The sequence below is a fragment of the Wasmannia auropunctata genome, unplaced genomic scaffold (genome assembly GCF_000956235.1).
Source record: "Wasmannia auropunctata unplaced genomic scaffold, wasmannia.A_1.0 LD336069.1, whole genome shotgun sequence".
Classification (NCBI taxonomy): Eukaryota; Metazoa; Arthropoda; class Insecta; order Hymenoptera; family Formicidae; genus Wasmannia; species Wasmannia auropunctata.
This window is the reverse complement of record NW_012026821.1, coordinates 1,270,010-1,294,053: the sequence shown is the minus strand read 5'-3', so window position 1 is coordinate 1,294,053 and position 24,044 is coordinate 1,270,010. Positions and strand designations below refer to the sequence as shown.

The window sequence follows — 24,044 nt, the reverse complement described above, 5'->3', positions numbered from 1 at the left end:
AAGACAGCGCGCAACTTCTAAAGTACAAGATACAATACAAGTTTTGACTTATATAACTTTATTTTCGATTTTATTAAGTTACTTTTGCCATAAATAATCCAAACATAAATCTTTATTTAATAACTGCATGTTAATTAAATTATATTAATTGCTTGAATCTGATTTATTTTAAAGATTAGAGTAAAGAATATTATTATTAGAAAAAGAGTATTATAGCTTCCTCTAGAGATTACGTATAATCATACTTTGTAAAAAAATTAGATATTTCGCGTATTGTATGCTCGTCGTATTTTTTTTTGCATTGTGTATTTGCCGTGTCTCACGTTTTGCCGAGGGCAATGCTTCTGGAAATTAAGGATTTGTTTTTAGATCGACGTGCGCGCGAACTATTTTTTGAAGCAGTTGTCCCGTAGTTGCAAATTAGAGCTATTGTGGGGATTTGAATGAAGCACCGATTGCATACTGCGCGAAGTCCAAAGTTTCTAAAGTTTTAACGTCAACTAATTAATCCGACAGAAAACCGTGACGCAAGTGGCTCCGTCGCCTCGCCCGAAGTACTTTATCCATTGAAAAGGTACTCTCCAGGCTCATTAAATGTCAATAGTCTATTAATTGCGAAGTTCTTAAATTGCATTTGTGAAAATAAAATCAATTCCGAATTATTTTGAGAGTAAGATCTCTTTACATCGGATATCGGTATACCTATATCAGTTCACGCGTCATTGCACGATAGAGGCAAACAGTAATAGTAATCTGCAGGTAAAGCCTTTGATCGACGAGTGATCGAATAGCAGTACTGTGTTATTGTATTAACACGCCGCTAACTTGTTAGCGGATTCGTGTTTCTCGTAATTCACCGTATAGCTCGCCGTATAACGGACGAACGGCTGACACTAATTATATTATCAATCCGCTCTCTCTCTCTCTCTTTCCGCCTCTTTAAACCTTCCCTGCTTCAGCTACTCGTTTGCAATTTAACATCGCCGCGGGCGCGATCTAATACTTCATACAAGCGTCTAATTAAACGTCATCCCCTTCGCGTAGTTATAATATACCGTGTCTTCAAAATGAAACTGGCAGCGTGACTTAAGATAACGCCAACGAGATGCAAGCCCGCCGTGTATCTCTTGTAGTAAAGCGGAGCTCGGTGTAATTCAGCTGAGAATTAGAAATATTAGAAACATGTGTTCGTGTTCTTACCTGTCGGGTACACCAAGATCGTAGGCCTTTTGGAGTGCGGAATCGTTGGCATGGTAGGTCGACCAGCTCTTACTTCGGCCGACATTTTCCTTTGTTCTGCAACTGAATGGAAATTCACCTTTGAACTGACTTTTCAGATCTCGACATTCTGACTTCAATTCGATGTATAACATGTCAACTCTGTACACAATCGCAAAATTGAGGAAGTAGACAAGACGAAATAGAGAGAATAAAATACAATTTTAATTGAAGACTTGATTGCGGAGCATGTTTTTGTTCTTCGAATTCTATACTATATACGCGTAGGGGTAGTGGAGCTACAGCAGAATACAATCAGGAAGGTCTTGTCGCGCAGCAATTCATCAACAGTTATATGTCGCTGTCATTTTCGACGAATGCTTCGACGACGTATTATATTCGGGAAGCCGAATGACGATTTTTATGTTTCTCGCGTTGGAATGCATGGCTCGTTCGTCGCTCGGCGAGCTTGGAATCGATATGCTAGTACCCGTGACTCCGGTTTCAACGTGCGATTTGCACGCGCCGGGAATCAGTTGGCGATGTTCGCGCCTCGTCAGAGACATGAAATTGCTGCCGTTGCCCGCAGCTCACAGAGAATCTTCACAAGACTCGAATTTCTTCGCGTTCCATTGTCGGATTTGCTCAGTTACCTCCGGGATTCAAATTATTTGGTGAGACAGCGAGCAATGCCGTGACGTGGAATTTTTACACATATTTTATACTCGATATGAGTATCTATTTAACAGATATTAATTATTATATTGATGTTTATATAAAAAAATAATTCAGCAAATAACATTTTTACTATATAAATTATTTTAAAATAAAGATTATAATATGATACAGAGATGTATGTATAATATACATTACATTATAATACAAAAAATAATTCTATAATGCGTATCATATTTGGTTACACTGACATTTTAGCTTCGTTATCACTTTTCTCATTAATATTTAATGTGTCTGCCTCAAGGGATGAAGAAAATGTGAGAAGAGTTTTCCCATATGCGGTGTATAATTCATGGTCACTAGAGAGTTATCTCTGTATCTTTTTCTTAGTGATGCTAAAAATGCCTTAAAAATATCATGTAAAAGAGCTGCTTAAAATACAGGAGTCCTACCGTTCGTTTTTAATTTCCTGTTTTTACCGAATGTTGATCTTAGTGAATTATATAAGTACTAAATAAATTGTAAATAGTCCTTTTAGAAAAAAAAAATATATATTTGAATAGTTAACATTAATTTTCTCTCAAGAAATATTTTTTCCTTAGACAAATTTTTAATATCTTTAAACTTTTTTGCAGACATATTCCGATTTTCTTTTCAAGTACGTTACTTTTTTTTTTAAATCTAGGACAATTGCACAAATGTTCATTGTTCAGTCCACGAGAAAACCGATGCGACAATGCAGGGATATTGTCCGCGGTTGAAATCTAGATGCAATAACAGGGAACGGTAGATTATCGAGAATTTGCGATATCGCCGGACGTCAGGGGCAGATAATGCAGGATAATGCGCGCACGTAAAGGCCCAGTTGGCGTGGTTAGGGCGTAGCACAAATTGCGAAATGCAGTTAATTTCCTGCGGCGGTACGAAGATTTCTCACGAAATCGAATTAATTTTATGTGTTGTCGCCATATTGTCAAGCTTTATCTATTAGTTTTCGTGATGCGCGTTTGCTCTAAATTAACATTAGAGTTAAATTTACATCGTACGTTTAGAAATATGCATATATCTTATGTGAAAGAGCTGCTCGCGATTGCCAATTTAGAGTCAGCTTGTCGTCTGCTTTTTACCGTCTCTCCGTTTCGCGTCCCATAGCAGATAGGATTCTCATTAGTCTCCCGATATTTTCTGCAGGATTCGGCGTATACCTTTCTCCGATCGATGTTATCCGGCTTTTGTCAGACCACCCTTATTTTTTCTGCGGTGATTTGTCGAATATTGCTATTATAAATCGTTTGGGGATGTATACTTTGCTTAGGCGTGAAGAAACTTCGACTGAATACAATACTCGCAGAGAGGTGGGGAACTCGTTATCGTATCTTGAAGAAACAGCTTCGAAGGCACGTAAAGATTTTTTTGTTATGCTCGGGGGAGAGCCTGATCATTTGCTTAACCTACACGGTATGGTGAGACGAACTAAATTGGAGAAGAAAGAAAAAAAATTATTGTTCTCGAACAAAGAAGTAAAATTAGCGGACTTCTTAATTATGAGAGATGATAAAGAATGGTATTATTTATGAAGACAGAATTTATCTGGCTTTAGGCAAAGGGTACTTTTAAAAGTGGAAAGCGCTGTGCAAATAAATATATCTTTTCAATATCTAAGAAATATTTACCGACAAAATATTTGCATGTTTGGCTTTACAACGCGAATTCAAGATATAAAGTTTCGAACTGTCCTAAAGAAGAATAAAGTCGATTTATCAGCGTGCTGCGTTGCGTGAAAGCTGAGTTTTAATAAAAACAGAGAATTTTGAGATATTGCCGCTATTTCAAACGTCGATAGCACTTTCGCGCGTCGAGCTAGATTGTCATCTCAACTTCTTAGTCTTTTGATGGAGTCTTTTTCTCTTGGCGCACATTCGCGGGAGCCTACGAGATTTTCTGGTCGCCAGAAAATGATAGTTACGACGTGCCTGTTATCTAAGTAGGTCGGTTAGTTCGGTGCGAAAAATCTCGTTTCGCGGAACATATTCATGTGAGAGAAATAGTCAACTCCCCTTCGAATCCTTGGCGTTACACAATTGTATCAAGAAGCAACATCTTGCGAGAGACTTTTACAAACACTGAAACAGCATGCTAGTCTTCCTAAAAGAAATTATAAATTTAAAGAATGGAACGTGGGAGAGACGATCTAATAGTTACGTTGAAAAAACTTCTCGATCTCGTTTGTTCCTGTTTTCGTGAGAAACGCGAAAAGATTCGTTCCGTTCTATCAACAAGTTTTCATCTACCGAGTGCATGTACTATCACGCACGTTTCGCGACTGTCCGCCGCGTAAAGTGCAGGCACTGCAGGCTAACAGCTCTATCTGCATTTCCCACATTTTGGCACGCTATCGGAATACGAGCGGTATGTATGGCCGCAGGAAGTTGGTACTCCATATTGCCTCAACATCATGGAATGCCAAGGTATTTACGTCGCTTATGTATACAGGTTCGTCCGTATACCGGTCTCCAAGACAGGCGAGATGTTTGGTCCGGGTTTGCATACGATGTCGCACCGGCAAATCCCGTAGTGAGTGAGGTACACTCGCGTTTATGCACATGCATGCGCGAATATGAGCTCAGGCATTTCTGTGCCTCCAGTTTACGTACACGAAAGACGCAATACCATTGTATGCGATATGGGTGGGAGATTAGAATCGACATTATAACTGTCTATCTATCTGTCCATCTGTCCGGGATTTCATCTTGATAATGGATATTGATAAATCTGGACTTCTATTCAAATATCTTGAGAGGCAGGCATTTTTTTGATCCAATATAATTTCTTCTCGCTTTTACTCAGATCAACATATAGAGTGGATATTGATTGTACATGTCGATTTGAGATTACATTGGCTTAAGATTTAATTGCAAGTTTAATCTCCGAAATTATTCGCTGCGCGGTCGATTTCATAGCGTCTAGATAAAAGGTTGGAAAGAAGCGAGAGGAAAAACGCGGCCTTGTTTTTTTTTGTGAGCGATTAATTTGATTCTCATTATGTCGGTCAGATTTTATTTGGCTCTAGAGGAGGTCACTTAAATCGCGTCATTTATCATGTACTCCATTAATTAGGGCAACCTCGATCATATCACAGATAAACTGCACGATTTATCCAGCCTACTCTCTCACCTTCCGCCACTTCCGCTCTACGCTCTTGTTATCTTCCTTTAGGTCACGAACGCGAAACCTCATCTCTGACCTTTAACTACATCATCATTGAAATTAGAACTTAGAAACCGCTAATTTGCCGCTTCTAAGTTCGAAGCTGAGAGGTCGCGGTCAAGGCTTGGTCAAACATTTTCTAGGTCGTACACGAGATCTATTTACTAAATGTAGATTAGGGATTGCAAAATTGCTCGAGATTGTTTACTGACTTTAGCAATAGTTTCTTAATTGATTCGCTCCTAACGTCAAATGCAGTGTCATGATGAAATCTTCGTGGCTTCGTTAGAAAGTTAGGACCTGTTAGGAATACCCTCTCGTCGATGTGGTTATCAATTGTAATTGCTTCTTGTGAGAGTCTCATTAATTCTTAGTAGTAGCATCGGTCTATTAATTTCCCGTCTGGCGAAACAATCATGGCCAATGCAATGTTGTTTGCACATGCATGCACGCTATGCGCTTTGAAGGTTGGGCGCTTCGGACCATTACGTGAGTACAATCTCGTTCCGAAATTGCTTGTGAGACAAAACGACACGAACAAACGTGATTGTGACGTGAGGTTCGAGACCTAAATACGGCTATACAATTCCCAAGAATAAACACCTTTGTTTTCTTTGCTTCTCTCTCAATACCAGGAATAAAGCAATAAAATGTTGCTTTCAAAGATAATTTTTTTAAAACAAAATTATTAAAGAAAATATGCGGAAATTAGTTAAAATAAAAGAATAATGTGTAAAATATTTGTTTAAAATGGCACTGGTAAATAGATGTTCTATGTAAATGTATAAAATTTGAATCCTTGGAGCAATAAATGATGAAATCTTGTATCTGTAATTTTAACTTTTGATGCAGCATGGTAAAGAGCTATAACAAGATTCCATTATGCCTGTTAAAAACGATGTTCTTTGTACATGACCAAAGTGTTAGTTTTTAATTTCGAGACCGAAAGATACGTCGATAAGCAATTTATTTTCAGTTTCTCGCAGGTTTAGTTTGGAAAAGTATTTTTCTACGAAAATTGAACGAAAGTTTCGTTGATGCAAAAGATACAGCTTACTTCTTAGCCTCCTCCTGCGATATAAATATCTATATCCACTCCTCTCTTCTTTTACCTTTCAAAGCAAATATCTTTAAATTTTTAATGCTTCTTTCAAGTCTCCTTTGATCGACAAGCAGCATGATTTTCTCGCAAAAATTTACGACACATTTTATTTGGTGTTAATTTTGACAAGATTTCGAGATTTTGATGAGCTGTCGCAAATATTCTTGGAAAAAATGTAAATAAATTTTGCATATTCTTCAAAAGCGAAATAATTACATTGCAAGTTTTATTGGAAAAAAAATATATAAAAGAGTGTGGGCCGCAGGTTATTTCTGTCTCAAAATAAAAAGCTACTGCCGACATAATATCAATCTATCTTTGTTTCTCTGTGACTTCTCTTGTTTTGGGTCGCATTGAAGCTCAGATATTTTATTCCTTTAGTCTGGAAAAAATACAAGTATTGCGATTTTTATGTCTTTCAGCGAATTGAAAATCTACATAACTAATGGTTTATCGTTCTCGGTGTATTCTTCATGTGTTTTATTCATGTATTTTATGAGAAAGAAAACGAGAACATTCAGATGTTGCAGTAACGAAATAAAATATACCAAACAATAAATAATGTGAATGAATGAAGAAATAATGGAAAAGAGAAAAGAGTTATTTATCTTGTATAAAGATTACTTAAATATTAAACAAATTAAAATTCAGTTTTATAAAATTTGTATCTATTTTAAAGCCGGAAATAAGTGCATCTCTTTTATTTTCACGTGAATAAGAGGACTTGATTATAAGATTATTGTGAAATAATCTGATTTCTGTCAGTATTAATATTTGATTAAGTACTTTTTTATTATGAACGCGCGAGGTAGAGTTTATCGATCCGATAGAGTTATAGTTATAATTCCACCGTAAAGATGGAGGAGATCATAAAGCTTATCATAATTTTTCACGTCTTTTCACGTCTTTTTCGCGTTTTGTGATTTTTCGATGTACCATGCTGTTGCTTCAACGTGCCATACATATATGTATAAGCTATGTACATGAGTGAGTGATAATGCGTGACATTTGCCTAGAAAGGCCGTGTTATACCGAAAATGATGTTCAAAGAGTATGCACAAACTAAATTTATCACAAAGTGGCGTGTCGTTTGATGCATGTTCTTCCAAAGCATATTCAATTATCCGTTGATAGACAGGTTAATTATGAACATGGTCTAATCTAAGTTTGGAGATTAGCGGCGAAAGCATTATTTTCGTGAAAAAAATTGAATCTTATAAAACGATATGCGTTAATGACGTTGACAGTATTGAGAAATTAGATTCAAATTCAACAATTTTGGCCACATTGCTTATTTTTGGAGAGCGGATAGATATGCATTTTAGAATACAGTCAATATCAGATGTGATTCCAATCGGAATAATAGAGTTGCGAGGCATTAAGCATCGCATGAAATTGGCGGCGTTATTGTCAAACTTTCTAACAAGGAGGCGTTATACAGAGTTCAACTGATCACTGAACAAGTCCGGAGCATCTCGTCGAACAGACTTAGGGATTGCAGATTATTCACAACTGTACAAGCAATTGGCCCATAAATTTGTAATTGTAAAGTTCTATTGGTTTCATAATTTCACTACTTTTTGCTTTATTGTGTAGAGTTTCTTTATTATAGGTGTTTCATCTTTTCATAAAGAAAAAAATCGATCTGAAATCGGTAGCCTAAAGAAGTAGTTTAAAGAAAATCCGCTAAGAAACATTCTGTATATGATCAAACATTTTTTTAAACTACTTTTATTATAAATAACCTCACTCTATTAAATGTGCCATGTTATACGGTTACAATACACAGACTTGAGATCAGAGCAATTTCGGCAACCAACGTAAGTCTTGCATCCATTAGACGTTCGTAAAATGTTCTCCCAACTACCAGATCTCTAATGGCTATTAAAGCCATTAAGGTTTTCCTAATGCGTCACACTTTACTTCGAAAGAAAAAGCAATTGATTAATTGTATAAATGTTCATGCTTAAGTTTATAAATTTGTAAAACTCAATGTGACTCTTATTTATAGTCAAAATCGTAAGTAGGGAGGTGGCATAATTGGACGACAAAGAATTTACGCGATTTACGGTTTCATCATGAAGATAAATGGCGAGAAAGAGTGCATATAGTGCAATAAAAGTTGCAATGGCTTCTTTTCCGTCAGTCGGACAGCGTAATCTTAATTTTTTTTTTTTTACTGGATCCTTCGTACTTTCCTATCTTTTGACGAGAAGTTATGCAGAGAGGAAGAGGAATTTGCCGCGTGCATTGCACATTCTTGAATTTATATTCTGAACGTGCTTCTTGGTCTCGGAGTTGCATGAGCACCCTTACATTGTACCCTCGCTGAATTTATTCAAGATTGAATCGCTACATTACATCCGGCGCTATTCCGCGTTATGAGTAAACTTCTTGTCTGGTGATATCCGGGATAATATAAGATTTTTATTGCTCAACTTAAGGACTTTTTATTTTTGCTGCGTCTAATAAGATCAGGTGAGATGAGGCAACATTCCGCGCCAGCTGCATCCTCGAGAGATATTATCGTATATTCTCTTCGGAAGCGGTTACTTACTACGAAGGATATTTTTGTTACCTAATTTAGCAAAATTTTAATTTAATCGTACACTACAATGATATCCTGCGCGAGCAGAATCTTCTGTATTAATCAAAAATAAGTTTCTTTACTTAATTGCATATATACGATATATACTCGTAAAACTTATTGCACTTAACGCCATGTTAGAATAATAAATGATTGACGCGATTTCCAGAAATAATTTTTGTTGTAACCGCGCCCTTGTTTCGTGGCATTTGCGATATTCATAAATATGTGAGGTGAACGATTATCGAGTCTGTAATCGATTGGCGCTATTCCAATTCTTGAATAAGATATTGATTGCCGTCTGTAAATACGTTTTACGTTAATATTTTTCTGCTACTATTTTGGTTTTTTGTACAAATTCGATTAATACAATTTATTAGATTACGTGAAGGAATTTACTTTGTCATTCTTTGAAAAAGTATTTTAATGGAACAATTCCAGACGCCTTCTTACATTAATATTTGCAGTCGGATGCTCGCGAGGCTCTCTCTCGGGTACCTTGGCGTTCCTCGCTGCGGACATTTTCGCGGAAAAGCTTTCTTCTGCGAGAATAACTCGCGTCAAACTTCGCGAAACAACTAGTTTCAAACGTTAACGAGTCGTAATTATTGCATCAATGCGTACGACATTACCGTGTAAGGAAAATAGATTGTTATAGCTTGTTTTTACTGAAATTGCAAGTACTTTTTGTGCGTAAAATTAATGACTCGTTTCATCTGCGAGTTACATTAAATGAGACAGAAAGGGAATTGTGTTAAATGCTGTCACGCACAAAAACCGTCAATACAGCAAACCGTGAAATTTATCACGATAAACTTGAGCGTTGGCTTGCGCGTACTCGAACTGTTGTAAAACTGTTTTGAAAATTTATGACTTTTTCCAGAAACGTGTCTGTATATACATATATTCGTTGTGTAACAACTGCTGTTCGATTCATGGCAGGCATTTCTGTCGATAAAGCATCTGAAATGTTAACACATCCAGTCTCGAAACTTTATGTCACCTGAATTTTTGCAAGAATATATTGAGACAAATCTTACGTATTTATGTCAAATGTTTAAAGTTTGAATTCGGATATAACACTGCATATTGCGGAAATGTTTCGTAATTAAAAAGTTAAAAAGTGACTCTTAAGTTTACTTAATATAATCTGACTGATATGCACAATTGAAGCTTTCAGCCGTATACTCTGCTTTGATCCGGTGAAAGAGGATACACATATTGCAAAGTGTGTTTACGTGTGCTGCATACAGTATACGCTGTATTCTCGTACAAAAACGTGTAGATTGACATACGTGGTAATTTTTTCCAAGCTTATAGAATTACTTTCCACACGTATCTTCCCCGTCTTGCAATACTTTTCGCACTCAGGTTCCCTACTGGATATAATCCAGCATAGAAATATTGTCAGCCAAGCATGCGCGCGTGTCGGAGGTATTAAATTCCGCATAACTTGGATGAGACCTACTGTTATATTTATCATATTGTACGCCAGTAAAATCGCTATTTAATAAGCGCGACCATTCATGCCACGGTATTTAATGTGTACTTTAAACTCTTGCTTCAGTCATTTACAATTTGCGTTTGCCAAAGAATGTGTGGAATGTGCATTTTACATGAAGGGCTGGCTGCGCGGTTTATCGTCGATTAAGGAAATAAAGTTTAGCTGTTTCCAAAATTTAATATTTCCCGCGGAGAGGAACGCGTATGAAAAAGTAAATAAACACGCGTTGGCAGTATATTATATTTTTTTCTGGAAAATAAATTATTCTTTTTCTTTTAGAAGACATATTTGGAGAATAATAGAGATAATGTGCAAACCGCGAATAGGTTCAATCGAGCGAATATCATTGCGCCTTCGCTCGCAGAATCCGTCCACTTTTTAAATCCGCCTTCTCATGCTTTTTCCCCGTCCGTTTCAGGACTTTTCTCGTAGATTTTCTGAAACTTGTTTTCACTGTAAACGACGTTATATCACCGGCAACAGAATCTTTCCTGTTTCCATGGAGGTTCAATTTAGACTTGGGCGAATCTCATTCTAAAATTTCACGCCGTTAAATGCAGCGATATGAAACTTTACAATCTATTACACTTAGCGCTCTGTATGATCATTAAAATGTATCATAACACAGGTTTTTTCATAACCGCGGCTTTATCGCAGAAAATTTCCACGGAAATACGTCCGTTGATTCAAATAAAAAAATATAGCGATGTGTTTTGCAGTTGCTGCCTCTCTACAATTTTGATATCAATTTTCTTATATTGTAATTCCTTCCATAACGTATATATTGCAAAAAAAAGGAACGAAACCATCTACTATTGCTGTTTCTAGACTATTATGACTGTCCATAATTGTCTTTCTCTATTTCTACAAAGAATATTTTATCATTTGTATACTTTGCCAATAGATTCTATCTTTTCCTCTAATTCTCTTTTGATCAACACGCGTGGATACATATTTGCGAGTCCACTTAAATGCTACGAGTACTTGTGTTACCTTCTCGTTAACCCAGATCACTAATGTGGATTTATCCTGTGGTGCATCGGAGCCGCATTAACGAGAAAATGTGATCTTGTCCAATCCAATTTGATCGACTACCTAAATACAATTAAGTCATGGTTTATTAATTATCGCGTTCTTGTTCAGTGATTCTATATTCTAATTAATATTAAAATTCTCTTGCATAACTTTTAAGCGCCCACCCGCTGTTGAATTTTTAAAGGTGATCTATCCTTAATGGAAATTTTCATGCTGTGATACCTCTCTATCGCAACTTTTGAATATTTAAATTTAAATTAAATTTACGTCAATATAATAAAGCGTTCAGTTCGCATGCGTGTGTATGAGTTAATTAAAAGATAGCCTATACCAGCGAGGCATAATTTATTAACGCTTTTTAATTTTACATATTTAATAGTTCCATAATCGGTTTTAATTTTTGCATAAAGGAAATTGACGCTAATTATGTCACATTAAAACTTTACGCAAATTTGCAAATTAATGTAGAATTCAAATTTTGTAACTTGCAAATTGAAAAATTGCACCCAATTGAATTAATGAACCAGCTACTTTTAAAAATTTCTTTCTTTTATAAATTGAGAAAAATGAATAAGGAATCTTTTATTATCTCTGTGTTTTTTATGAACTACAACAACTGCACTTGTGCCATTTAATTATCCGTATTTTATAAATAGAGAAAGAAATCGAGTCAAACGCTTCGAGTTAAACGAGTTGATTAATTGACGTTGGTCTAAAATAATCGAAACGAAGGAATGATTAAAGTGCTACAAATCGTTTATGAGAAGAGTGAAAATATATACGTTTTTGCTTTCTCGTGATTTTACAATTAGAATATGAGCTAGTACGGTATATTTCCAGTATGCTTTTAACGCTATGCAATATAAGTGTCGCTGTCGCTGCAATTGGGCGTCATACCGCTCCGCTAATTGCGACCCAGACACGAGGCAAAAGCGTGGGTGTCGGCGAATAAGAGCGAGAAATATTGATGAATGCAAAACGAACACCGAAGGTTTAAGCGCGAAAGTCGAGAGATCGAATGAAGGATAAGGAGCCGGTATGAGCCACACGGAGGAGAACTGAAATACTTTGCTTGCGCTGCGAATTAACGAAAATACTTTCACCGATATATGTACTAAAGCCGATGTATTTTCGCGTTTCGAAAGCGAGCAGCACGCAAGGATTTTTATTGCGATTTTATATCGATTTGGTTTATCTGGTTATAATTAATTAATAGAATTTTCGCTTAAATATTCTAGATAGGATGATAACTTTTTTTAATATTGCATATTTATTTAATAAAAGAATGATATCTGGTTTAATATACGCGAGCTTTTACAGCCATGTGGTTGCGGGAGTAAAATTTCATGCTTATAGAAGCGATGACTGTTCTGTGGTGTACGATCCCATATACGTGGACTATGATTTACGACAGGAACTTTCGACAACTTTCAAAAAGCATTCCTAAAGCGCAACAATGTGAGTTCGAGAGTGTACCGCGCGTGTGGTAGAAGTTTTAAAGTATTTATAACATAATGCCGCATTAAAATTCCTCAAGAATTACGATACTTGTAAATCATTGGGCGTAAATCTTCTATTAGCATTTTGTTTTACAAACAGTTTATCGCGCCAAGAATATATAATAGAAGCTTTATTCGCGCGTGCTTTATATATGTACTCTTGATTTGGCAAACATTTTTCCTATTTGCAATTATTTTCTAAATTTGTTTATTTGTGAGTTAACGAAAGAGGAAGAGTAAAGAAAAAAAAGAAATTTTTTTAATGTTTTCATTTTAAATAATTTTAAAAATTATCTGTAATTTTTATACGAAAAATAAAAAAATTTGAAACGGTGTACGTGAAAATTAAAAAATGCCTTTTTAAATACAGTTTATCCTAATTTTTTTATAAAATTTTTTTTCTATATTTGCAGTAATTTAGTGGAATTTAATTTTCATTAATATAGAATTTACTTTCACTTGATCTCTCTGCGAATTTATATATTAATACTGGGAATATGCAAAAGTTTTCTCTCTTGCTAAAGGCAAGGTTCCGTTATTAAAACTATAACAACGGAGGATTATATTTTTTTTCTTTTGAAGAAAACTTTTCCTTCTCTGCGAAATGTGAAAAACAACATGTGGCCACAAAAAAACTGTCATTATGATATGGCATATGTGAAATTACCATGTTGCGATGGCCCATTATTTATCACCAAAGGACTCGATGAATAATCGTTACGCACGTTGGCGTGTCGCGAGAATGATCTATCGTAATTCACCTGTTGTGCTACAATGGATCATACCGACTCGGAAGAAATATCAACATGCAGTAATTTGTACACATGATTATCGTAGAATGGACGGCCATTTTTATATGTGTCATCATAATTTATGAAATCTTCTTTAGGATTTACATGTCGCTACTAATGAGATCAAATGCTTATGAGTATAAATCCAAGCTTATATCGTAATACGCATTTAGAAGATTTTAAATTGGTATAAGTCCTAAGTCTTTGTATGAAATAAATCTTCTTTTATTAAATTATGTAAAAACTCCGAGAAAAATTATTCTAATAAAATTATTTAAAATATATATTAGATTGTAAAACGTTATTAAAAATAAGAAGTGTAGTTTAATTATAGGAAAAATTAATGCAATTTTAAATTAATACAATAGAAGGTTGATGCATAACTATTATACTATAGCAGCACAAATAAACTAAACCGTGAAAAACGTATACAATGCACACATTAACAAAGGATGATTGCGCGATAATTTCATATTTATTTCAATAAACAGAGATTCATCTTTCAAAAAATAACATTTATAAAATTTATGCATATTTCTCAAAAATTTCGATGAATAATTTTATTGAAAGTTAGCCACATCCGATAAATTATGTGATAAAGATCGCGGGGTGGGAGATCAGCGATTCATATCGCATTCGAACATTCTCGGAATTCAGGGGACTTCCCCTTTACTCTTTGTTCCTGTCAGGTTCTCACAACGTTCCCTTCTTTTTCTTATACAGCGTCGAAGCTTTGCCTCTCGGAGGATATTCCGCGATCCAAAGTAGATGCTGGAAACAATTCGCGATCTCACCGAAGGTTTTCTTAGCTATTTGCATCGAAAAGATACGAATTGAATTCAACGTTTGCAGATTTTAGAAAGAAAAAGATATTTGAAATTAATTAAAGTCACAATGGAAGATTTATTAATCTTGCGTGTGATGTGATTACAATAAAATTGTAAGATAAACAGAGCTTTACCAATTTATATTCCTTTTTTTTACTCTTATTACATTTAAAATATGATATCAATATTTGCCATTCACACCCGAAGTACAATATGAAGTGATATTCTCATAAATGGCTGGAAAGAAAGTTTCTTTGACTTTTCGTTCATTATAACGCGCAGAACTGCTTGCTATCGAAGTTTGAGAAACTTTCATCTTGGGAATACGTTCAAGAGGCATGCTTCTATAGTAGACGCAAATTGGGATCCTCGTAATAAACGCTATAATGTAATACTGGCGATTGCGTAATCTATAATAATTCTGCTTGTTTGCGGTTTGAGAGATACGTTCGGGATTCCCGCTGGGCTATGCTATTCTTCGATATCGCAGCCGCCCGAGGGATTAGTCTGTTATCGGTTTGCAAATTTGCAAAGATTTTTCGTGCTAGGTTTGATGGATGGTCCTCAAATTTAACGTTGATTTGATTCGTCGTCTAACGCGAGTTATATAGAGATGTATCTCAAACGTAAATTTGATAAACGTACGTATTTTTCAATTACACGAGCTGTGATATACGGAACTACTATTACATTGAGTACACATAAAGACTTTTGGTCTCTTTTTTGTTAAATATCGAAGATAGGATTGTATTAGTGATATCAAAGAGTATGAAATAAACGGTTAAACTCTATTTGAAACGGTTACACGTTTTGATACCATTGCACTTTTTATTAAATTGACGTTTTCAGATACAGCATTTCGCTTTTTTTCACCTGTGAACTAGGAAATAGAATTTTCGATCGCAATGCGATAATCAACAAAGTGGAAAGCAATGATGTGGTTTTGTGTCAATTCGTACAACATGTTTATTAGTCATGGCAAACAGTTTATGTTTTTGCCATTATTTTACTTTATTATATTATTATTATATATTATTTTTATTATTATCTTTACTATAAATAATTTTACAATAATTTCATATTTCAACTACATCTCTTTTATCTTATCCGTTATCGAAAAATCGGTTCGATCGCAAAATGATTACATTTTACAATACGTTACAATTGATTCGAACCACTCGTGCGTAACGTGTTGTTACCTACCCTTTTTGTTACTTTATTGACTACACAATAGTTTTGCTCGCGGAACGGTTCTTCTCTCTATACAAAACGGAGAAGCGGTACCGAAAGCGGAACAGGCGACATTGCATGCGGGACGTGAAACGAACCGCCGCATAATAGTCGACGAACAGTTTCATTTATCCGTTTGTCGTCCCCAGCAACCCGCCGATCCTCATCACTTCTATCTCTCTCGCCTGAGAGCTTCTGATTCTTCTACGTCGCACTTGGTCATCGCGTTTCTCTGCTCTCTTTTCTGCCATCATCGACATCGCCGTCCGACTTGGCATATTATCTATTATTCGTTATATTTACTAGCGGTACTTGGTGGAGCTAGTTTACGAAACGATATTGACTGCAGCACAATAGAGTATTATTACGTCAGTAACGTTGCTGTTAGTCAATTGATGCGACAATAGCGAGGTTACTATTTCGCGTAAATATCTTTATAGTGAAAGCTACATCTAAAGCATGAATCTATCATGTTGCACGGTCATGTTATATAATTCATGTTCATTATAATTAGATTAATTAATAAGGTTCATTACTATGCTTCTCATGAAATTGTACGAGTATTATAATAAAAATTATAATGTTATGGTTTTTTTTTTTAATTTAAGTTTCTATGCACGTACAAGTTAATTCTCGTACAGTTTTATATTGAGACGAATATAAAGCTTCGTATAAAATTGTTTTCAAATAATACATTCGAAATAGAATTATAATTAGCAAAGTATATATATTTGGAATCTTTATAAAATTCCTCGAATAACAAAAATTAATTATTATATTGTGTTATGCTGAGTTGCGTTTAAAACGAAGGTAAAATATTTAATATTGATTTATTTATCGAAACTGATTTGAAAAGGTCATTGAGTGCTCAATGAGTGTTTAATTTAATAATACGATTGCAATATAGTAGTGAACACATTTACGTAGGAATGATTAATTAAATAAACGGCCGGCATAATTTGTGAGGATGCGCAGGAATGGGTGTTCAGTTTCATTGTCGGACAAATTACTTCGAATCTTAATGTAAATCGAGATGAAGCAACGACGACCGAAGGAAATAGCATGTCTGGGAAAGTGTACTTGAGGGACAAAGAGCTTCCCTTTCCGTGATTTCGATTGACCTGTCGGTGCTATAATATACCTTTGTCCGACAGAGCCCGAGAATACTCCGGGTCCCCAAATAAGACGCGTATTTTTCCTTTTTGGCACTATAAGTGTCGGTCCACAATAAGGATTTTAAGCTCTAAGCAGTAAGAAATAGACCAATCACAGTCGAATATAAGAAGAATAATTGATTGTAATTAGTCAATATCTTACGGTGTAAGGCTTAAAAGCCTTATTGTGGACCGACACTAATCCGTAAAAAAAAGTCAAAATTTTAATAAAGTCCTTATAATAAAGTCTTTAATATTAAACACAAAACAAAGGAAACGTTATAATGACGCTAAGATACGTTTGTAAAAGAAATATACACGTTGATACAAAATTATTTTTATCAAAGCATTTTTATGACAATTAGTAGGAAATTTCATTCAAATGCTATAAATGTATAATTGTGATTATTTGCAATGAAATGTCAAATCGTAAAATGAGTTTTTTTTAATTAATTTGAATACTTTACATTATTAAATTTACATTAGCTTAAGAAAAATTGTAGTCGCTGTGTTTAAAATGATATGATATGAAACTCAATTGATTCCAGCGCTTGTTTTGCAAGAGAGTCGCAGGTGCAACATTCGCTATTAGCGTGTGTTTAGGGGAGAGAATCCTTGTTCTGCTTCCCTACTTTAAATATTGTAATACCTTCGATATTGCTCCGTAAGCGAATATCACCCTCCTTTCTGCTTGGTAAATTTCATGTCGTTACTGGAAACTGGGAAGCGGAACAAGACTCTTCAGTGGTCTACTTTTCGGACGTGTCAGAGGATAAAGGTGCATCGGAGAATGAGAGAGAGAGAGAGAGAGAGAGAGAGAGAGGCGAAGAAAAAGGAATAAAGAGATCAGTATTGGCTTTGGCTTTGAAAAGGGGCCTTTTAGAATTACGATGGAAAAAGCAATATCGTCGTATTACAATGACTTTATTTCCATATTTATTCGATTTTGTTCACAAATTTCTCGCGTGTTTAACGCACATTTTACAGTGCGTTTGTTATGTCTGATATTTGATGTACAGGAAAAAAAATATATAGGTATAAATCTATTTCGCTAATACACAATTTTATAAAGTAAATACATATCAAAGCTATTGTTTCACATATAATTTTATCTGTTTGAAAACTGAAGAATACCTCTGATGAATTATCTGTATAATGAATCCCATAAAAGTTTCGAAGTTTATAACGCCGATAATATGAATTTATTTCCAAAGTTCGCGAGATGTAGCGTGCCGTAGGAAGATTTTAGGCTGCATTAAAACATTTCCATTCGTACGAACCGTGCAGTTTTAAAGATTGGGTCAGAGATACGTTTCAACTTTTCTAGAGTACGGAATATTGCCGGAGGAGTACGTATAATTGCGTAACCTGGATAATTGCATATCATAGTACTCTCTGTTGCCCGTGGTTACTGACTAGCTCGTATCAGTTCCGTTAGACAGCAGCGTAGGAAAATATTTATTTTTTTCACAAATGAAAAGCGTGTTATAAGAGAAATTATACAAATCGGTTGTGGATGGAATTAAAGCCTTACGCATAATAAAGATCTTACGTCAAGAGATGTTACTCTATAAGAATATCGAGGTAATTGAAGTTGTTTAGAAAATAATATTTTAGTTGAGTGCAGTGCTCTCAGTGCAAGCACACCTCCCAGTTTAGAACTTGTGAGTTACAAAAGATTGTTCAGGCGTGTTTTGATGTTTACGAACCTTCGCGAGTATCTCGGCGATGGTAAAAGTAACAGTTGTTAAACTTTTTACCTGTGCCGCGGTGTAGATGAACTGTTGGATGTTGTTCAAACTTGAGGGTTGCTCAGCTGGCACGTTAAAGGGGGGCCGTTTCATTGCGTTTGCACTTTAGACTCGCCTTGGCAATCGCCGACCACGGAAAGTGCGTGGTAATTTTGCGCCCGCTTCCGTATAAGTCTCTCGAAAGGGTTACATTGTAATTTGCACAAAACAATCGCCTTATCTATTCTACCGAGAGAATTCCGTTTAAAAGTTTGATCCATGACGTAAAATGGGCCGAGGGATTTACCTAAGAGATGGTCCCGTAAAATGCGCCATAAAAGGAAAATTTTCAGTGAAAATGCTCTTCATTGCCAGTTGAATGTGCGCAATTGCGAATGCGAATTTTCAAGCAATATTATCGCGAACGGAAATAAAATTAAATTCAAAGGATCCTTCTTTGAATGAATGACGTAATTACTTATTATAATATATGATAGCTGTTTTGAAACAATTAAATTTTTTATTTAAAACTGCCCAGATTTTTTATCACCGAATTTTGCGATTATATATTTAAATATAATCATATTAAATATTAAAATTTTTTAATTTTAAATATGTTTAATATTTTATCATATATTTTTAGTGTCTATATGTAAAATATGCATCCATGTATGTTGTGAGATCGTGCTACTTGTATATAAAGCAGTTCTCGTAGATTACTTTACCTGAAATTGTGCGGCTTCATTATATACAAGAAAATTAATGAACTATTTCACAGATGAGAGCTCGTTTTGCTAATGAACAGGAATACTTTTCCCTAAGACGATCACGAAGAGGATGAATCACGGTCTGCGTGGTACACATAATTATTTCAAAAAATTTTAACACAGTTTACTCATGAATATCTAATTTATGCGAGGCGTTATAATGGCAACTACTGTTAGCGTATCATTTTTTTACTGCAATAAACTCATAGATATTTATTAAGTCATAATTGACTCTGGATATTCACGTAACTCAGAATGAAAAATCTAGGGTGAATAAATTAGTACACGTATGTATTTGCAAATATGGATACAGATTTAATTATTATAACGTCTATTTTTAAACGAAAATTTTAAATAGCTTTACCGTTGTGCACTTGGAAAAATACGAATGTTGCAAGAGAATGAAAACGAAGTGATACGTGGGATTATGGTACACGAACGTAATAAAAGTTTTACTACTCGGGGATCCGTAAAAGTAACGTTAGAACAAAGAGTAACGTGTAGTAAGATAAAACTGTTAAGAAGCTCAATATTATGACAAAGGAATTGCTGCATATGAACATACATTGCGTCTTTATCTTCATACATCGAAATTGATGTAAAGAATAATTTTATATAAGCATCTAAAGTTGCTATGCCCTTTTTATTAAGTTTTCAAGAATGTTTTGATTTCTACGTTACCAACTTTCTTGCCAAGCACGAAGTTTTCTATTTATCGTAAACAAAGTTTACATGTCAACATTTTCGTTTTCATCAATGTGAAATGTTTTTTTAAATGACGACGGAAGTTTGCCAAGGAAGCATATGATTTTTTAATGTTAATATGAGACATTAACATAAAGATTTTAGAAAAAGTTTTTAGAATATTATGTTTTTCATGTCAGTCGCAATATCGTGCTGTCCCGTATTCGTTTTTTTGGGGGGTGAGTTGCTGCTATTCCGATTTTTATTATACGGATGAAATTTTATCTGAAATTGATCGCGAAAGGGTCACGAGGTTAACGAGACACGAAACTTGAATCTTGAACTTTAGAGTACCGTACCCGTGAGCCATCGTATCGTTCCTCCTCAACAAATATGGGCAATTCTACTGCCGGCTTCCGTTGATTCGATGCCTTTTGGACGAATCCGGGTAACACGTTTTGCTTTTCTACGAAAGTTTCGACAGTGCGGCCTGAAAGCAAAAAAATTGCCTTGCAATCAAGCCAATTGCTGTTCTGTGTATCAAGAGGAGGTTTGTGTCGCAGTCAAAATTCAATTTATCTTTTTTAAATATCAACAGTTAAAAACCTTTTTTTAAATTATTTTTTGCGTTTTGTTTCTTTACTTTTTGTTATTAAATGACGAAAAATAGGATGTGTTTTTTTTTAAGTAGTTGTATGTAAATTGCTAGTTAAATGTAAGCAAGATAATTTGTGTATAAAATATGACTCAGATCCTTGGTACGTTGCTTCCAACAAATAGACATAAATTATACTCGCGTTATCGCGTAATTCGCATGTATTATTTATCAGGATATGTGATGTTTAGACAAAGGTAGATATGTCCGGGCATCTAAATTAGGCTGTTGAGCTAATTTCCATGCTCGGAAATACATACATTCGTGTGTACCTTGAATTACGAATTTAGCTAAAATGTATAATATTAACGATTGTTTAATTACGTTATAGTTCATAAAAATCGAATAATCCCAACGTTTACGTACGTTATAAATTTATTATTATTTTTGTTTATTATCACGTAAAGTGATATCCTGAGCTCATGAACTCATATTTTAGCGAAACATTGCGCTAAAATATATCTCTCGGCATCGCAGTAGTATATTGAAGTTGAAACAAGAAAGAAAGAAGGCCGATTATTTTTTCACGTTTTTCATCTTTTTTGCTTGCTTTGATTCTTTAAATCTATTCTGTTTTCATTTAACCGGAGCTCTCCTGTCGAATTTTTGTTGCCGATACGAATCGTTCGTGCGACGAGTCAATCGCGCGTTGCAAAGTATCTAAATTGAATGTCATCCATCGACATGTCAGTCTGTCGGACCACTACTTAATTTTCATTGCGAGGGTGACCCTCATGATTAGACTCAATTTTTCGAAGAGAAATTCACCTGCTAGATAGAACTTTTTCCTGCTGCCTGCCAGCCTTTGATAAATATCGCCATTAAACGATTTCGATATCTCGTAACAGATCATAAAAAATGTAAGAAGTGTTGCACTCAGCGTTACTTTGCTGGAATTAGCTGCTTTAATTAAACGTAATGGTATCATTATAACGACATCAGGTAATGGGCAATCCTTCTCGCAAAGAGCATCAAATGCAATCCAACAGAGTGCAGATAAAAGACTTTGCGATTTATATTAAATATAATATCTTTGTTTATACGATACACTTAATATATTATTCGCACGTGTTATAATCAGCGATATTTGCGTTACGTTGACTGGACATTTTCACGTTAGATGTTCTTGGGAATATATTAGGGAAATAAAATTGACGAATGCATCTTCGAGGAAAACATTACGATTTTTAACGGGACAGAAGCAATATTTTAGAATGAAAGAGCAATTTTTCACTCTGGAAACGATCCAGCGTCTATATCTTGCTTATTAAGCGTCATAGCGTGTGACGCGTGGGATAATGCTGCAAGGAGTGAGTCCCCGTCGGAACTATTCGCAATTGTGAATCAGCAATGGGTGCGGGTATCGAAAGTCGATACGTCATACTGTGAAATGTGAACAGAAACTCGCACAATTGAGTGGAGTTTTTGGATAACGAGTTAAACACGTGAAGTCACGTGAAAACGCTGCAGCGTGTACACAAACGCGAATAATTCATTGTAAGCTCTTAGAGTTGTAAGCTTATTGAAAAAGGAAGATTAATTAATATTTTATCGATTTACTTTAATACGAATGAAATATGACCCATATTTTATGAATTAAAATTTAAAGTACAATTACGCCCTCCCTTTCCGCCGTTTTAAAAATACAACTCTTTCACTCTTCTGTTTTGTAAAATCGCAAAATTACATTTTATATTTGGTTTTAATTTTCAGATATTAATGTTATTGGCTGATATTAATATTATCTCTTTACAATTACAAATTAATAATGCGCATAACTCGAAATGAAATGAATATCTCTTACAAATGAATAATATGCATAACTATAGATATTATTGATGATGAACTGTGTTTTTGAATAATGGTAAATTATATATGTACAATTGTAAACATATAATATTAATTTCTATAATTAATATTAACGTTGACATTGCCGCAACGTCAATTAATGGTCGGTTATTTTACATCCCATCATATCCATATGTATGCCACGTGTCTCGCGTATGTAAAATATATCCTAGACAGATACCAGAGGCATTACAATTCTATAGCTAATATCAATTAGCAGACCGCAATTAACATACCTAGGAATTTATTGGACGCGAAATCCTTGCGACGTGAGCTCTATGAAAATTTTCCGGCTGGTCGTCGCACCGGATCTTCCCTTGTTCATGCTTGGCTAACTTCGTGTATTCTCCTCGTTTTAGTTGGAGAGACAGGAACATTAACCCTCGTGCATACTAACTTCCGCGAAACTGACAGCGTGTCCCTTCCGAGCAATTCTTCACCGAGCATATTCGGCAGTTTGATGCGTCATGCTTTATACGTCAGCATCCTAAATAAATGTGCTGCAGTACTTTGATATAAAATTTAGAGACGTTCTCTATAGAATTTTTGATCGTTCGACGTCCGCACTCTTTCTAAATGTAATCGACAAAATTTAAATTTCAATTTCGAGTAAAAAAAGTTGCTTGACCTTCGAAAATTATTCCTTATTGGAATACTTTTTGCAAATTATTTAACCGGTGAACCAGAGTCATTGATTTTTCTTAACGATACACATAATATTCAAAATATCTCCGTTGATTACACTTTCATTAAGTATATTATTTAATTGTGTTTTAAAGACATATATTTTCTATCCGATACAAGTCGGAGTTGGAAATGGTTAAAGATCGATTTTTCTCTGTCACCAACATAGCAGCGTATTCCCGGAAATTCACTAGTAAACCTCAAGTTCGTCGGTCTCGCCTATCAGTCGAGTCACGTTTGCGTTTTCTTTAAATTCCTACGCACGACTGAACTTTCAGAGTCGGGCTTTTTCTCGGTTTAGGTTGCGATTAATCATGGCTGTGTACGACGCCTCATTTTCACATGCTAATTTTTCACGTGTAAAAATTTGAGATATTATTCCGCCAGTTTACCCGAAATTTCCATATTTCAACCAGTCTGGCAGAAAAGATCTGCCTGTCAGTTTTACGTTTTGTCATCAATTTTATAGTGATCGATGCATTTTTTTTTTTACAGCACGGAAGTATTACGTTTTTTTTTTTACGTAAATCGCACGCGATTTCTATCAGTTTTCGAGGGTTTCCGAAACCTCGTGCGTGTGTCGCGGGCACCGAAATTCGCATACAACTCGAGTTGCACGACGGCTCTCGGCCGACTGACCGAAAACGAGGCTCTACCTCCCGCGCCTCGTCCGCGCATGTGCCATCGTAGATATATAAGACAAGATTTTGGTAGAAAGCCTAGAAAAATTACAGAACCGGTAGTTCGAATATACGGCAGTTGATTTATTCGTAAAAAAAATGTACTTGCAAAAGTTGGTTCTGCGAATGGTTTGTGATAACCACAAATGCTTTAAACTTCTCTGTTC

At 35.2% G+C, this 24,044-nt stretch overlaps 1 protein-coding gene across 5 annotated transcripts in view; it reads right to left on the bottom strand.

Moving 5' to 3' along the window:
* LOC105450049 overlaps window positions 1-23,884 on the bottom strand; it is a 32,870-nt gene extending 8,986 nt beyond the window's left edge. The window contains exons 1-4 of one of the 5 annotated variants that reach the window (XM_011689651.1): window positions 23,142-23,884; window positions 22,750-23,000; window positions 20,370-20,500; window positions 1,201-1,302 (exon numbers count right to left, since the gene is read on the bottom strand). In XM_011689651.1, coding sequence (XP_011687953.1) covers window positions 1,201-1,285 — 85 coding nt within the window. In that variant the 5' untranslated portion in view covers window positions 1,286-1,302; window positions 20,370-20,500; window positions 22,750-23,000; window positions 23,142-23,884. Of the gene's footprint in view, window positions 1-1,200; window positions 1,303-19,596; window positions 20,296-20,369; window positions 20,501-22,749 lie in introns of those variants that run through there. The other 4 variants (XM_011689649.1, XM_011689652.1, XR_974421.1 and 1 more) reach the window with 4 other exon arrangements.
* Window positions 23,885-24,044: the final 160 nt, after the last annotated feature.